Raw genomic sequence first — 18,815 nt, forward strand, 5'->3', positions numbered from 1 at the left:
GATTCTCCTTTTAGATGTATCTTACTAGCCTTGATGTCTAGGCCCGTCTATAGTCTAACCAACATAACCCTGAATTCGACGATGTTATTGGTGGTTTTGCCTATTTGGATTGATATTTCTACAATTGTTCACCCTTCTTGATTCCTTGCCAGACACCCAATGACACTAGGGCTTGAATTACCTATGGAAGCTTCGTCGAAACTAATTTTTATTCAAACCTACACAGGAGCCATCCACTAGATACCCTCTCTTGAGTTTTTATGATTTGAACCCTTTGATTCTCCATTCACTTTTGAAACTTTAAGGCCCTCAAAGGTTTTGAGAATTTCATCATCCCATTTGGTGAAGGTATTGGCTTTAATTGATTTTGCCTTGACTGCATTGTTGGCTAGTTCAATTACTGCACCCTCAATCTTTTGACATAGATCCATGAAGTTCATTTTTGTTCCTTGGAAAATTTGTTTGTTCCTTTCTTTCCATAGTTCCCACACAATTTTTGAGGGAACTATTTTCCATAAGCATTGAATTAAGCTTTGTGTCTTGATGATTGGCCACATATTGAACCATTCTAAAATGTTATTGGATATTGAGCATTGGAGATTTAATTTGGCCATGAAAAAATTTCAACATTTGACCATAAATTTACAATTTACTAGAATGTGATTAGTTGTTGCACTCTCTCTTTGACATAACGTACACCTTACAGGGCCATAAATCCCCATTTTTTGCAATCTATCTTTTGTCAAAATCTTCTTTTGTAGAGTTGTCCAAGCAAAGACTTCGACTTTGGGTAAGATGATTTTGTTCCATGTCAGTCTGATCAAGCAATTCTATTTTGCAATTGCTGCTTCTTTCACTTTGTAACCCAAGCTTACTTTGTGGTTTCTAGTGCTTGATTCGCACCACCGAATGACACCTTCTTCAACTAATGCCACAAACTCTTTTCCTTACTAATTTCGTTAGTGTTGTCTTCTGATCATCTAGGGGATTGATCTCACTCAAAGACTCTCACTCCCATACCTGAACCCCATTTTGTTCAATCATTCTCTCGTAATCACTAAACTTCTTACCTCACTGCTTGATGGTCTCATTTTTTATAATCTCCAAATTAGCCATATCTTTTAGAGGTTTCTCCCCTTCCCATGAATCTGACCAAAATGATGACTTCCTTCGATTCCTGACCTCCTAGGTGACATGGTGTGACATAATGTCTCTACATTCTAAAATATAGTTCCATATAGAAAATCCTTTGGGCGAATTCCGTGTTGTCAAAATCCTATTATCTTCATTCGAGCCTAAGTATTTCCTACAAAGGATTTGAACCCACATTTGATGTCCACATGTTTATATATTCCATACTAGCTTGGCCCTCATAGAGAGATTCATTGTTGCCAACTGTCTCAGTCATGTACCCATAGCCTCCTTCAAGGAGAAAACCTTATCCCATGCTACTAGTGGGAATTTGTTTTGATCGCTAGTCCCACTCCAAAAGAAATGTCTCATAACTAGGTTTAATGCATCATCTATCGCCTTGTGTATTTTCATGCATGACATTGAATATGTTGGTATTGCTGATAGAACTGCCTTTATCATCAAGAGTTTCCCCACTGTGAGATTTTGCCAATATCTAGGGCTCAATGAAAAATACAATGGAGAGACAAAATAATGATAGGAATAAACTGTATTCTACCAAGATGAAAATACTGATCAACTGGATCATCAAAAGGTACATACAATAAATATGAGCTTGCTTATATAGGCAAGGCTATATGGATATGTGAGCACACAAACATGACATGTGGCTCAATAAGAAACAAGGGTAGGTAGGAAATAGGTGTGGGTAGGTAGGAGAAACAATATAATATTCCACATGAGGTGGATCACCCATTGAATGTGGAGTGTAACAACAAGATCACACCATAAAAGGTGGAAATTCTCCTACACACACTATCCCAATGTGGCACAAACATCCAAGTGTCTCATACCCAAACCACTATGAAATGCATTTCCTAAGTAAACTTAAGTAAGGTGTAATAATATCCAAGATGAATAATTATTTACACCAACACCCACAAATATCAACCACTTCCCTTTCGAAGTCTCTATCTTGGTTTTACATTCATTGATTAGACATTCCCAATAGCTTGTTTTATTTACTCATGCAAACAAAGGCATCCCCAGGAATTTCCCTCAACACCTGGGCAAAGGAGTACGTATTGATGATTAGCTTTTGAAGGTCCTATATGCAGACAAGGATCACACAATGTCCCTCAGCAACACAACATTGGTATTATTGGTTCAGATTTGGAATTTTATTTTTATTTATTTCATATATGTGGATGACTACATGACATTTTCATATTCCTATTAATAGCTAAGATGTGTTGTACAGGTCACTCGGTTCATTTTTTGGAATGAATTACATGTTGCATTATCCTACTTTGACTATGAAACTTTTTTGTTTGGATGTAAAAGGAGGTGGTGATATCTATTTTATCTATATATCATATTTGAAACCACATGTTAGTCATTAACTATTTACTACAAAAAAAATTTAAGCTCCATGTTTAGCCTTTTATCTTTCAACATGTTGGATAATATAGACTAGCTTTGTTTGTTGTAATATTGTTGTAATGTTGAGTATTATTATCCCTAACCTTTTTTTTGTAATGTATCTTTCTAAGTAGGTCTCATTCCTCTATTTCTTCATTTGGTATAGGCTACAATGACATACACTTCTTGCCACAAGAAGAGGCTGTAATTTTGTTTTTGTCACTTAATTTTCATTATCCCGCCTTTATGTCTTACATTTATTGAATGCTATAGTTAAATAACTAACACTCTTATTGTACAAATGTGTCTTGAATTTATTGAATGCTTTAGTTAAATAAATAGCACTCTTATTGTATTAATTTGTAGGTTGCTCCAAAATCTTGCAAAGCGCAGTCAAGAGGTTGCACTATTTCAGTGCCTCCCAATGACTTAATGAGGATATCTTGGAGATGATGATTCGTCGATTGAGAAGGGAACATGAATGGCATGTCCATGTCTATAAATATTATGATAGGGATACGAGGTACACCATACACATTGATCATGTATGGTGGTTTCATCTTGTGGGGAATGTTGTATACAGACAACTGTGGGCTATGTATTTGGCCTTTGTGTATTGGCCAGTTGATCTCCCATGGGTTCACATCATCCATGCTCTTAGAGACTACCCCTGAAGAGGAGGATGGGTCCCAATGCCACATCTCGATGATTATATCAAGGATGTCGCCCAACATTTTCCTTCAAATCTATTGGTCATGGACTACACACACCTCTTCACAAGATATGATAGTCCTTGCCCACCACCAGGGTTTAGTAGGATTTAGAGTAGATTTTAATCATAGAGGAGGTATTCTCCATGAAATTATATAACATAACCTGTATGACTTTGCTTTTTATAGAACAGTTGAATTTTATGTTTACAGAGTTGATCTTGGTATATTTGTGTGGACTAAATTTATAATTTTGGTGTTTTCCTCGTTCTTATATTTATTTTTTCTAGGAGATAGCTTGCCTTGACTATATTTATTTATTTTCTTAGATGTGCATCCTACATCAGTGATAAAATTTCAAACTTCAATGTATTATGCATTATGAATTTTAATTTAAAAACCACTCAATTTCCATTAAAAAGAATATTAATCGACAAAAACCACACCATGCTATATTACATACATCACACCAATGTGATATGTTATATCACATACATCACACTAACGCGATATGGTATATTACATACATCACACTAACACGATATATTATATTATATCTTTCCCTGGAAGCATTATCCATGACACCGCACAAAAAGAATCTATATCATCTAATTAACTTAATTCATCCTTCATGAACAAATTAATGTAAATAGTAGCAAAGAATCAAACTTGAGAAAATTATGAAACTTTGAGAATCAATGCTCAAAACTGCATGTTTTGTTAGACTCTAAAACTATGAGCGAGGTAGCCAAATCTTCAATTAGCTCAAATTTTAAGCCACTTTATTATTGTGGGCATTTGCAGCTAAAATGATAAAAGACAAAAAATATACATATTAATGCAAAGTTGATTGGACTCAAGAAATCGTGTCAACCATTTTGACCATCTTGTTTTAGGTTGTAAAAATATCTTTTCATTAGAAACTTGAACAAGACATAGTTCTGATCCTATATGTACCATTTTGGTCCTTCCCTCTTCATCCTTTCGTACAAGAATGCTAGATTTTCATATGTGTTTCTTTCACAATATGCAAAGATGTTTTGAATAAAAACCATTTTGATGAAGACTAACAATTTATGTAGTACAATGGCAAAACTTTATTTTGACAAAGGTACAAGTTATAATGTGTAGATGTTTTGATCATGGTTAGAATGAATAATGAAAATTTCTGAGGTGTGGGGATGGTAAAGAAACTTGATTTGAGATTGGTAACCTTGAATTAAGATTTAATGCATGTCATGTAGTGCCATTACAAATGCTAAAAAATGCTAAAAATGATGTTGCCAATTATTTTAAAAATTGAACTTTAAATTCAAATTTTAGGTGTATAATGTTAGCAAATTAAAGAGAGGCCACATCTAGTTAAATCTATAGATTAATCTTTGGTGAGTGAAAAAAAAGTATTTTGAAGCACCTACTTTCTATATATACATTTTGCGCAAGCGAATTCGTTTATTTTCATTCGTGTTATATGCACAGTGCACAACAACTGTCATGTCGCCTATACCTTGGCTTTACCACAGTTGCTTAACCTTAACCATGCATGTCTGTTCAACCAGTCTATTTTGCCAGGCTCATTAGAAAATTCCCTGTTAGTGGGAAGTGGGCTAGCTATTTAAACTCAAACACCACAGCCTTCAGCATGCCCATGTCCACTTGCAATTTTTTTAGGTGACTCGGTTATTGAGGCTTTTTATTTCATTTATGCCCAACATTTCAAATATTTGGACATACGTGGCCACACACTGTAGCCATGTTTGTGACCGTGAGAGTGGCGACCAAATTTTAGCCGCTTGCAAATACTTTCCATCAACTACAAAATGACAACATTCCTCCACGTCATCAAAAGCCCCATGGTGGGTCTTAGAACATGGGTCTCATGCAATCATGGGAGGGCATGCAAATTTAGAGGTGGTATCATGGCACGAGACATGAATTTGGAGGAAGAATAACTATACATATATGAGAAACTGTTTATTCCTCCTTAAGTTTTTCCATAATAACCCAAATTGCATGAGTATGAAGAGAAAACAATGCATCTACCACAAGCAATGCAAGTCCTCAACAATGAAGAGTTATAGTGGAGAGTTCTAGTCACATACATGCGTTTGCACTAACTCTCTTTAGTGCTATGCAAGTTTGTTGACCTCTGTTATTTACTTTCCTCTTATATGGACAGTGGAAGACAACTACCTTCCATTCCAGTTAGGGGCTTGTTTACTACCTAAAAGGTGGGAAAGGACAGTGGGACACATCTATCTCCCACTATTCATATAGTAGGAAAGTCAATAACAGATCTCAGATGCAACTATTCTAGCTCCAAAATGACATACACATATGTTGCATTGTCTCGCATAAAAGTATAAACAAGGGCCTTGGACTGTAAAGATTGAATATACGTTCATGACATCATTAGTCTATATAATTCAGAGTAACATCGTTAACAATTTTTTAGGTATCTTCTCTTATTTTTTTTAGATTATACAAGGTCTCCTACAAGAGACGAGGATGGGGAAAAACTACTCTAAATTACCAACCAACTCTTGCTTCTATCCATCTAAGGTAAAGCTTGGATGTGTTGGGTATTAATATTGGGGAGAATTATGGATATATATTTATTTAAAGGATACAATATTTCGGGGAATTGATATATCGAATAGTGATGAAGTTATCTAATGCTTATCGATGGACAAATATATTTTCTCTATATTCATTTTTCAAATTGACTATTAAACACACTTGTTTCCAAAATGCAGAGTTGTTATATGTTACTCATCCCAACTGTTGCAAGGAGGTATATATATGCACTTAACATTTCCACAATACCTCATTTATTTATTTCTTTTAACTTTGAACCCATCATTTAATTCCTTTATTGTTAACATGATAGTGTCTTCTTCACATATTATATCTTTCATCTAACTTCAGAAATGCGATGATTTCCTATAACTTATTTTTTATTCTTTTATTTCCTTTACATTGAGAAGAAGTAAAGAAGCTTTGAACTAAAATGGTTATCTTACAAGGCCAAAATTTCAGCACAAGGATACTCAAGGCCATTACCTTCAAAGTGTTTCTTGATAGATGAATTGATTTACATATCATAGGAATGACATTTATTTCCAATGCCTCGGTGAGGTGGTTGACATAAAGGATGATTCCTATTGAATTTTTATTCATGTCAGGTCACATAGATTTCCACAACACAAAAGAAATAAAAGAAATCAACAGAGGTTCATAACATGCAACACAACAACAAAAAGAGAATGGCAGATGACATGTATGTCAGTGGCAAGGGCAAAAAGAGAAGTTTGAGTCCACAAAGGCAAGGCTACCCAGTCCAGGTATATTGATGAGAAAGTATGGAAATGTTTCATTTTTGTCTCAAGCTTTAGGGTTTATTAAGTAGGTTGTTAACATGAGAGTTACTTGTGTGTAGGGATGAGGGATTATGTTGAATAGGAGGCCTAAATATTTTCACATTTATGTGTATGTATGTATGTTGTGTGTGTGTGTGTGTGTGTGTGTGTGTGTGTGTGTGTGTGTGTGTGTGTGTGTGTGTGTGTGTGTGTGTGTGTGTGTGTGTGTGTGTGTGTGTGTGCGTGCATGATATATAGAGAGAGAGAATGTCATACACACATATACACACAAACATATGCATAATTGGCTGACTATTATACGGGATGGTGTACATCCACTCTAAAATCCATAGGAGGTTGCAACAACCCTACAATTTAGCTACATAACTGGTCATAGCTATTCATGCTACAACCAATTATGCAACATAATTGATTATGCAAGATATAATTGGCTATGTGTGTGTGTGCATGTGTGTGTGTGTGTGTGTGTGTGTGTGTGTGTGTGTGTGTGTGTGTGTGTGTGTGTGTGTGTGTGTGTGTGTGTGTGTGTGTGTGTGTGTGTGTGTGTGTGTGTGTGTGTGTGATATATAGAGAGAGAATGACAGAAAAACAAACACACACACACACACACAAAGACATATGCACAATTGGCTGACTATAGAAATGGAACACAAAAAATTATGACGCATTGCAACAATTGAAAAGTTAAAGCAAGCAAGCCACTGTATTTTGTAACTCTTAACATATTGGACCTTATTATGCAACCTTTCAAAACATAAAACAACTGAATTATGGTTTGTTGGCCTAGGAAAACATTGGAGGCTTTCAAAACATTTCAATTTTTACATACAAAAAATAAAGAATATTAGCATTTCACCTTTCACAACTCAGCTCACTACGGAAAACTGGCACATATGGTTAGGAAAATATACATACCTTTATATCTTCTTCACCCAGCCACCACACAAACAACAAACCTTGGTTTCCTAACACGTCTACTTAAATGTTGCAAATGATAAAAAAAATTCGTAGTCAAAATGGTAAATGTCAGAGGAAATCAAAAAAATATTGTGTTATGTGTTAGGGTTTGAACTTACCACTCCCACCAAACCCTCCACACAAATCTTAACACCTCTCACCCACCTCTGCGCTACAAAATTGATTAAAAATTTCATAGTAGAAAATGGTAAATGTTAGATGAAATAAAAAAATATTGTGTAATGTGTTACAGTTTGAATTTACCGCTACCGCCAAACCCTCCACACCAGTCCTAACACCTCCCACCCACCTCTGCACTATAATCCCTACTCCTTGCGCATAAAAAACCCACATGTTAGCAAGTGATAATAGTAAACCCTTTCCGCTGGCATTATGCATGTGGCTTTGACCTCACCTTCGCAGCCAAAAACCTTGTGTCCAATTTTCACACATCTTGCACAACTCTACAATATAATAGACTAATACAATACTTCCCCTTCATACAAAACTGGAGACGTGTCATCTCACAAAAACCCCAATGAGATTTAAACTAACAGTTGCACGGTTCTTAGTTCGTGCAATGGGAAGCCAATAGGCAGGATTTTTTCCAGAATGGGGTGTGCAGAAATAAAAAGCATTTGTTGAAGTGAGCTTGAGCATGTTCATTTTTGTTGAAGGTGTGAATTTGCAAAGAAGTAGTAGTAAGAAGGGATTAGATAGAAAGACGAAAGGAGGCAAATGTCATAAGAGGTGAAGGGATGGAGGGAAAATAGAAAGTATGATACGAACTGTGAATGTGGGTGTGTTTGGGTTGTAGCAAAAGAGCAAACAGTGAAGGGAGAGAGAACTGTTAAAGATCAAGCTGCATAGCCTATTCTAGCGAGATAGCCCATCCCTGCAGAGGTAAAGGAATATGATAGAAAGGCAATAACTTAAAAGCAATATAAAGTACTATCCATTTCTACCATAATCTACTTATTATTTACCTAAAGATGGTTGTTCCAACAAAAACCTTTTTGGAGAGGGTAGTTCCTGGGCGAGAAGCAGGAGGAAGAGAGGCAGGTTGAGAGCTACCAATTTGAGTGACATCCTTTCCAATTTTAGCATGTATGGGATACCTTTCAAGTGCATATCCAAAAGCTGTAACAAAACGACCAGCAGCAGAGGGCTTGGAGTTTGACCTCAATCTGTTTACAATATTGAATCCTTGAACATTTTGATGTTGTAATGCCTCACATCAAACTGGAAAAACAAATACATTTTGAATCAGAATATTATAGAATGGATGATTATAAATTTACACTTCATAATTCCAAAATCTAAAAATAACACTTTAGGCTTGGAAATGTGGATTTTTTTTTTAGATTCTGGAAATGCACCACTGAATTCTGGAAAACTGCCCCTAAACCATTGCATTGAACGTTGATCCATCATTTCAGTATCTCGCAATCAGGTTCACATTGCCTTTTGATGCAATTTAGAACCCCTTGATGAATCTGTACTCATTTCTTATGAAATTTGTAGCCTCTTATTATATGCTCTGCCTCTGATTTTGATTTTGATTCTGATGTGATCTACCTCTAATTTGCTTTAGATCTGCTCTACTTCTGCTTATAGTTGATTTGATTTGCATTAGAAATGATTTTTTGCATCTGATTTTGTTTGTTCTTATCTACTTTTATCTGGTTTGCATTCACAGTGAAGGCTGACATTCAACTTAGTGCAAAGTTTTCATCAAAATATCATTGGTGGACTTGGGTTAAAGTTCCGTTGTATTGTATCAAGGTGGATGGCATAGTTTCAACCCCCAACAACATTTTTGAAAAATTGACCATTGTCATACATTTTCTTATGCAAATTGCAAGAATTTCAACACTTCAAATTAGAAATGCAACATTTCAACATTTTGTAATAAAATTTCAAACAAATTTTGAACAATTGATATCAAGGATGCATGTAACGCTTGCAATTCTTGATGGAATCACAAGTTATTTTCCACTTGAATGAAACATTTGAACTAGCATTTTTTGCAATCTCAACAATTTTGACAACATTTGTTACATCTTGACAACTTTGACAACATTGACAATTTTGACAATATCGATAAGTTTTACAACATCGAGCAACTTTCCACAGTATTTACAACTTTCAACCACCCTTTTAATTCTTCCCAATCATGGCCTCAATTTACAATCTTGGACTCACAACACATACCCTGCTCTTATGAGAAAAGGCTAAAAACCACAAAACTATTGCCAAGCTAAACAAACTAAGCAAAACAACGCAGAGATTGGAGTACAGAAAACAACGAAGATGAATCTATAGTATGAAAGTATTTACCTCTGCAATGGAAGTGAAGTCGTTAGAATGCATAACTGGAATTTTGGGCCTAAAAATCTCATTTCATCTATTAGAATATATTTAACATGCCTGAAATGCTCTTGGAATGTGAACAATTCTTGACATGTCAAAGGATGCATTTTTTTAATAGGGATTCAAAGGCTTGAATGAAGAGTTGTTCCTTGAATATTATATGCTTCAACACTTGTAGGAGCAAGAACCAACAATGGATTTCCTTGAATTACTGTGGAGACATTCAACTTTTGTCTGATGCAATGTATTAAGAATGATTTACCAGTGCCTGTTGTTCTTTGAACAATCATTCTAAGAGGTATTGTTCCAGCTTGTTGAGAATGATGTTGTAGAATTATGTCAAGTGCAAGTTTTTGTTGAGAGGAGAGATGGAATTCCTCACTGTCAATGGGTGGGACTTGGAACAGATGGGGGTGAAATTGTGATTTACTTGCAGATATGAATTGGGCAACGTTAGACTCCAATTGTTGATCATGAGTAGCTAATATCATAGTCACATCATCCTAACATTTGTAATTTATTTTTGGCTAACTCATTTGTGGCTCCCATCTATGAGAGGAATTCCCACTCATGTAGATTTGATTATTCTTGATGTTCACAATCATTACTGTCACTATCATCTGCATCTTGAGGTGGAAGGGCATGGATGAGGTGGGTATCGTACAAGCGAGTGAAGCCGTTTGAACTGAAGTCTTTCCAATTTGCTATAACTTGTTCTTTAGAAGTTCCTATTTCTATTGCTATGTCACGAAACAGTTTGTACAGTAAGAGTTCAGACCAACAGAAAAGCTCAAACTCTTGACTATCTTCAATGGGAGGTTCCGGGAAATGTGGATATACATTTACAATAGCTTTTTGCTCTCTAAGTTGCCACTTTGCTTTTTTACGCTGTGGAGCATATGAAAAGTCCCGTGCAGATTGAAGGAGTGTTGTTGTATTTAAGCTAGAAGGGCAATGCATGTAAGCATGGATATAACTACTTGGCAGGTCAGTTTCATTATCTATTTTTGTGATACAGTGTAGTGCTTTTTTAGTAACATTAAGAGATAAAAATTGGCGGCTACAACTAATGAGCGACAATTTTTGCAGCATGTGACAAGTCTCTTGTGCGCTAATATCACAATTTTCTATTATGCGCATCATAAATTTCTGGTATGTAGACAGGATAGTATCTTCAGATTCACTTGCATTGACAATAATTTCGAGTATTTCAGTGTAAGATTTTGATCTTTTTTCGGATTTTGAAGCATATTTTGAAATGTATTGTAGCACAACTTTTCTTGACATTACAAGTTGGCAATCCATATTAACACGCCAGATTGAAAGCATACAAGGGTTGTGAATATTCAAGTGGTCATCATTTCTTGCAGCTGTATAGCATGGTTTTTTATCACTATCAAGGGCTAATGTAGATTTCTCTTGTTCAGGCCACTAAGCCTTGTAACGACATTGTAATGAACTCCCTTTTTTCCTAAGACATGTATTTTTTGTGCATTTTGTGTGTCTTTGTAAATTATTTACTAATGCCTCACAATCCACTACAGGGGGCATTGAGAAAATCTTTGTTGTATTAGCTAATCATGGATCATACATTGCAGTGTAGCAAAGTGCATTAGTTCAATCAACAACGCTGCAAGGGTTCCAATAAGACACATATGTGTTCAAAAAAGTTTTAGCCATGTGGACTTCATCGTCATTAGTCCAATCAATGATGTCCATATTTGGTGTACCAGGAAGCCATAGAAAACCATGAATATGCCCTGATCCATAATGCTGCCATTCATATTTGTACCAATGATCTTTTGCTTTGAACAATTTTTGAATGATTTCTTCTCGAAATATTGTGAATCTTGTTGTGTAAGTATAAGGTTGTTATGTGTGGATTGCGTACCACATTTTGTACAAGTTCTTTTCTTGTGGTTTGAATGTTCTGACCATTATTTCCATGGAAGAGACTATGGAGGTCAGGCCATTTAGTATTAGCTGAACTCAATGTGAAGAAAAGGGTTGGCATTCCCAATTGGGAAATCATTGATGTGAGGTCTTTTCGAGATTTATTCCAATATGTTCGGGTCCCTCTAAGGGATGAGCCAAAGCGAAACAATTGTTTTGGCAACTACTCATCGGGTGTGGCATGCAAGCATTCATGCAATGCATGCAAATTGTTGGGAAAGTCATCCTCTATATTAGTTTTGATAAAGACAACTGTAGATTGTTGGGAACGGTGTCGTATAATTAAATTATAAATGTAATAGTGAAACCTAACATGTTGTCCAAATCTCTAGTCAAAGTATCTTATCAAGTGGAGTGCATATTCATGCAAGTGAACATGCTTGGTACGTGGCTGCAACGGAAGGGAAACACTAGTCGGGAAGAGCGAAGGGAATGCCATGCTTAGCAAACCTTCAATGTTATATTCATTTATCAGTGAGGAGTCAATCTGAGGCCAAGGCAAAACATTATCCTCGGTATCATGTAGCTGCAATGTGGCTTTTATGGACTCTAGTTCATGAGCTGCAGCCGACATTGCTGGTATGAAGGAAGATGAAATTTCTGTTGGATAGTCATCACAAGTGGCAGAACAATCTGATGGTAGGGGAACATCTGTTTCTTCGTCATTGTCTTCAATGTATGCAACATGCTTGATGCATCTGTTGTAACATCGGGAAGAAAGTTGACAACATCGAAATCTATGATAACTTCCTTGTAGTACTGGTCATGTTGGATTTTATAAGTCAATGCATCAATAACAAGGAATTTATTTACATAGCAGTCATATTTGGTGCCATGAATATTGTTTCTTCAAATAATGAAGACTTCTAAGTCTTATAATTTTTGCGGCAAAGTCTTTGCAATTCCAGAGATGTCCTGCGGGAAACTTATAGTGTGGCCAGAGTATTTGTACTGGCCACCTCTTGCATGAGTGACTTACAAAATAGGAGACACTCGAGCAATAAGCATCTCCTCCACTTGCATAAGCTTCTTTAAGACAAGCAGTTGTTCACCTGGGTCTAAGTTATTAGCTAAAGAGAATCAATGAACACCTCTTTCAGCAAAGCATCTTGAACAAATAATTTGTGGGTGGCATTTGTGAATGAGCATTCCAATATAGCTTTCTTTACAAATGCTACATGTTTGAAGTATTGACAAAGAATCAATGCGTTTGCAGAAAGATTTCAATGCCTAAATGTATTCAATAGCAAAAAAGCAATCTATCGCAGATTGTTGTGGATTTTTATTCTGCAAGATTATATCGTTGTAGGCAAAGTGAGATCCTTGTGTTGGATCTGTTTTATGCCTTTTCATAGAACACAAGGGGGTTCCATGGAATTCAGCTGAAGTAATGTCGAGCATTATATGTTGCATGGCAGCAGTTTCATTTGATATAGCTAGCCATGGGTTTTTATTTGCAATGGGTTCACATGGTGTTTGTAAAGGGCAGAGCATTTGGGAGTGGGCTCGTGTCAATTGGCATTTTTTCAAAATTTGTTCTTTGTAGTTTATGTAATAATGACGATTTTGTTGACTTCTTTTAGCTTTATTTATATTGAAGTCTTCTGCGGTGGCCTGCATTAGTATTGCATAGTTTTTTAATAGCTAGAGTGCATTAGTTTTTGAATGGAGAATTAAGAATCACAATATTAGAGGTGTATACATATGTTTGCAATAGTACATAGAATGGAAGCAAGATATATTCATATGTGCATACAAGCATTTGTATGTTTATGTAATAAGTTTGACACATAAATGAGTATGTACCAGTATGGAACTTTGCAACATGATATAAATGCATATATACATATGGAAATATACATAAAAGTGAAGGGCATTTCACAAGTTGGTGCACGTGTGGCAAATCAAAGACATTCCATGCTCACAATGCATCGTGAAATGGGAGGGGGACGATGAATTTGTTAATCTCAATCATCGGAAGCAAAGTGTGGATGTCCAATGAGTAGGCAATTTTGAAGATGTTCAACTAGTATTTAATCTTTTTGAAATTTGTGAAGATGCAGAATGCTATATATATGGTTATGCATGTTTGTATGTATGTATGTGTATATATATGTACATATACAAGGCTATATAGATAAACACACACTGATAGACATAGAGAGATAAATATGTATATAGGTATGCGGACATGTATATTTATACATTTAGATATGTACCATTGTATCAAGGACATAGTTGAATGAAATAAACACACATTGATATACAAAGAGAAATAAATATGTATATAGGTATGCACACATGTATATGTATACATATAGATATGTAGCATTATATGAAGGACATGGTTAAATTAATACATTGTTTGTTAGTAGATTGTAATAGTACATGCATGCATATATATATAGCTATCAATATATGCAAACTTATGCATGAATGGATAAACCATTGCACATGTGTGTTATAGCAGATGTTTGATGTGTGTTTAAATGAGCTCCAATCGACAAAACCCCAATTCCCTGCCAATGGTTCTCCACCCTCCACAACCGATTGGAGCAAATGTTGGATTTCATATATATGTGTATATATTTATATATACATATATATGTATTTGTGTACGTTTGTATATATGTATGTATGTATGTATGCAGATTCACAGATACATACATACAGAGGCAGCTAAATAGAGTTAGACATACAAAGATAGATGTTGAAACATATATGTGTATGTAGGTATAGACATATGTGCAGACACACACACACACACACACACACACACACACACACACACATGGGAGTATTGTTGTTATTGTTTGCAATTGCATTGATTGGAGGAGAATTATGCATCTGGGTTGAATGTAGAAGGCTAAAGAAATACTATTGTTGTTTTGCCAATATATATAAATGTGTGTGTGTGTGTGTGTGTGTGTCTTTATGTATAGGTGTGCATATGTATGTACACACACACATGCACATAGGCATAAAAACATACACAAACACATACATAAACATGTTTATAGCTATACATGTGTTGTATTTCATGTCAACAGGGAAAAGCTCCAAACGGTAGAACCCCAAAACCCTGCCAATTATTCTCCTCCCTCCACTGCCGATTGGAGCAAGCGTTGATTTAGTACAACCGAAGTCAATGCAAGGGAATTGTGCATCTCGACCAATTGCACAATGGTGAAGAAGAACTCTTGGTGTTTGGAGAATATATATTCTATATGTGTGTGTGTAGTGTGTATGTAAGTACATGCATATATAGGAGTAGACAAACAAACACAGGTACACACAAATGCACACACACACACACACACACACACACACACACACAGGTATATATGCATATAGCTATATATATAGATACATATGTGTGTGTATGTATGCATGTATGCATGGATGTGTATATGTATGTAGGCAAATACAAACACACAAGCATAAAAACATACACAAACACAAACATATACATGCACATAGTTATATGCATGTGTTGTTTTTTTATGTTTACAATGGAAAGCTCCAAACGGTAGAACCCCAAAACCCTGCCAACGGTTCTCCACCCTCCACCGTCGATTGAAGCGAACATTGAAGTTTTATAATGAAACTCAACAAAATGGGATTGTGCATCTCGGGAAAATGCACAATGGTGAAGAAGTACTATCAGTGCATTGACGATATGTGTGTGTGTGTGTGTGTGTACATACACATATAGGAATGGACACATAAACACACACACAGAGAGGCATATATGTATATAGCTATGCATATATCTGGACACATATACACACACACACACACACATGTTTATATATTTATATATATACACATTATTTTAGTGTTATGAATATGTGAGGTTTTTTATTTATTTAAGTGGCAAATATAAAATTTAAAGAACCACAACAGGTAATTATTGTCTATTTGTGAGCTGTTTTTTTTTTTAGGAGAAGGTGAGAAATGTAGTTCCCTTTTTTTGTTGTGCAAGGGAATTGAACAAATACTCTAGAAGCATACATACTAGTCTATATGTCTGTAAGCATAGGCAGGAAAAAAGAAATGCAGAAATATACAGATCCATATATATCTAGTTACATCGAATTAAAGTAAATTGTAGTTCTACATAACAATACAAGGAAAGAAAATATGAAAGCGGCAAAATAGGACAACAACACACATATAAGTATATACGACTTCAAAGGCACATGTTAAAATATGTACAGAAAGAAATAGACAAAATCAAGTGCAGCAGACATAGAAGTATCTATGACTTCAAAGAATCAGACTTGTAAAATTGTGTAAGTAAGACATAGAGAAAATCAACCATATTTAAATATACATAACAGTTTGTAGGTAGCCACACAGTAGGTAGTTATTTGTGATTAGATGGATAATTAACAATAAAATATACAACTATATATACATATACATGCACACATCTATAGTATTGTGTTGAAGATTCCATTAGAAACAAAAGATACATATCTATAGATGTATATGCTCTGTGACGGACAAAGTCAATTGCAGTTCCATAGATCAATACAAGGGAAGGAAATGTCATGCTTGGCAAAGAGCGTAATAGGCAACATGGTTTTTTTTAGTATTATAAAGGTACAACCATAAGAAGGTACATTGTTTTTCTGCAAATACACAAAGAGTTAGAACAGGACAAAAGCACACATATAAGTATATATGACTTGAAAGAAAGACACAAGTAATTTTTTGTATAGAAAGACATAGCCAAAATCAAGGACAACACATATACAAGTAGATATGACTTCAAAGAAAGAGGTTGGTAAAATTGTGTATAGGAAGAGATAGACAATATCAAGCACAGTTAAATATACATAAGAGTTTGTAGACAGTCACACAACAAGTAGTTATATGTGTTTAGATGGATAATTGAAAAAAATACACACGAGTATATATGCATGGAGAGGTACAACTCTACAGTATTGTGTTGTTGCCTCTATAAACAAAATCTGTAGTAGAACAAAAGGCAATACAAAATTGCAAAGTTTTGGACAACCAAGGAAAGCACAAGTTTGCATAGTGTCAATATAAATCCCATTCAACAATTTAGTTCCGCTTGTTAAAGGGAGGGGAAAACCACCGACCAACCAACCACAGTCATTGCTTTAGTGATTGTCGCTTTGAGCCTTGTCTGTGAATTGTACATGTTTGTTGTAATAGAGAGTGTGAAAATGAAGGATGATAAGACTACATCTTTGATAATACACTGAGGGGTTTTGGCTGTAGTCAAATCATACTGCAACATGTAAAGGTCCTTGGCAAATATGTTTAATAGATTTATGCCAATTTCATCAAAGGCAGTAGCCCAAAGAGAGCATGTATGGTCTTGAAGCATGATCTGCAATAAGTATTTGTAATTGCATTCTGACACATGAGTTTGGAATCTAGAGCAAAACTAGACATTATCATTCTGCTGGGTGCATTTTTTTTACATTCTTTGCCGTTAAATTGCAAAGGGCAGGCAGGATAGCAAAAATAATCAGTTTTTATGAATCTGACAACTGCTCTAATAGTAGTTTCAACTGCTTCAAAGAGAACACTCATACGTTCTAAAATGGATGTGATTTTCATTCTACTGTATGATGAGTTAAGTTGACCAGCAACACAAGACAGTGGCAAAAGGTCAGTTGGAATATTTCCTCTCGATACAAGGGAATCTGCTTCCGGGGTAGAAGGGTTTATACTCAAAGTGGTTGCCACAGTGGTGTTGATCACCTTTCCATTGAAATAACCAACACGAGAATTGTTGACTACAAGGACCACAAGTGTTTGGGTTGCATGCATATTCTTCAAATCTTCACCTAACCCTTCCCATGCAGCCCCCCATAAGTTAACATCGATACTAAAATTTGACATGTCATTTATTTTGACAATCCTCTTTTTTACTGTGGTGCCATCTTTTCTACAAATTATTGATGATTCTCCAACATTAACCACAACACCAATAACATCAACCAAAGTGTTGTTGCTGCAATATGTGATGTATCAGGGTAAACCGTGAAGCATTTTCTTCACCAACAACAGTTGCATCACAACACTTCAATATTGAATTATGATCCAAAGTAATCTCAAGATGACTGTTAAGTTTATTCCATTTTGTCTTGGCTTCCCTAACAGTACCTTTTGACAGACAATAATATGCTCCTAGTTCAACCCTATGATAATGCATCTCTGCTATGTCACCAAAGCAAGTAATTCTTATTTCGGTACCTTCAACATCTATCTTGTCAAAGCTAAATTCTTGCCCAATGGATTTTGGTGAACTATAGTGATGTATCTTCCTCTTGTTTGTGACACGACCTTTTATTGACCATTTATTCTGAAAGGGGTTCAAGGCTTTTATGGGGCTGATATTATCAGAGGTTTCGCGTTGCACAGGTGGCATGTGTATTCCAAATTTAAGGGAACGTTTAGATGTGGGAGATGTGTCTCTACCTAACATTTGTTGTTCCTGCTCTTTAAATAGGTACCTAGGTTTTCCAAACAATGCTGAATTTTTAATTTTGACAACAAGGTTGAATATTATGATAACCCTGTTAAACAAGAAAAAGAACAAGTTTAAGAATCAACATGGTGTGCAAAGGAACATTCTAAAAGGCAACAACTAACTATGAGAACATATAGAAAACCCTACCTTGTGTTCCAAACATTTCTACAAGCATAAGATGCCAACGAAAGCACAAAACCTATCTTTGACGTATTTGATAGCAACAAGTCACTATACTTTGGCGGTAGGATCGACAGTTGCATGTGCGTGCCATCAGACAAAACAATCCTATATCGAGAATTATCATCTTCACTGTCTGTCAATTTTTCAAAAGACAAAAGCTAAAGGATTGGAGACAGTATGTCATCCCCA

At 35.5% G+C, this 18,815-nt stretch overlaps 1 protein-coding gene across 1 annotated transcript; it reads right to left on the reverse strand.

Moving 5' to 3' along the window:
• Window positions 1-10,555: 10,555 nt before the first annotated feature.
• On the reverse strand, window positions 10,556-11,278 carry LOC131874057 (uncharacterized). Its single transcript, XM_059217275.1, has one exon. The coding sequence runs from the start codon at window positions 11,276-11,278 to the stop codon at window positions 10,556-10,558; it is 723 nt and encodes a 240-aa protein (XP_059073258.1).
• Between the last annotated feature and the right edge of the window lie 7,537 nt (window positions 11,279-18,815).

The sequence above is a fragment of the Cryptomeria japonica genome, chromosome 3, assembly GCF_030272615.1.
Source record: "Cryptomeria japonica chromosome 3, Sugi_1.0, whole genome shotgun sequence".
In the NCBI taxonomy this organism is placed as follows: Eukaryota; Viridiplantae; Streptophyta; class Pinopsida; order Cupressales; family Cupressaceae; genus Cryptomeria; species Cryptomeria japonica.

Coding starts and splice junctions, on each gene's coding strand:
- LOC131874057 (XM_059217275.1), bottom strand. CDS start 11,278: ATGGATTGCCAACTTGTAATGTCAAGAAAAGTTGTGCTACAATACATT.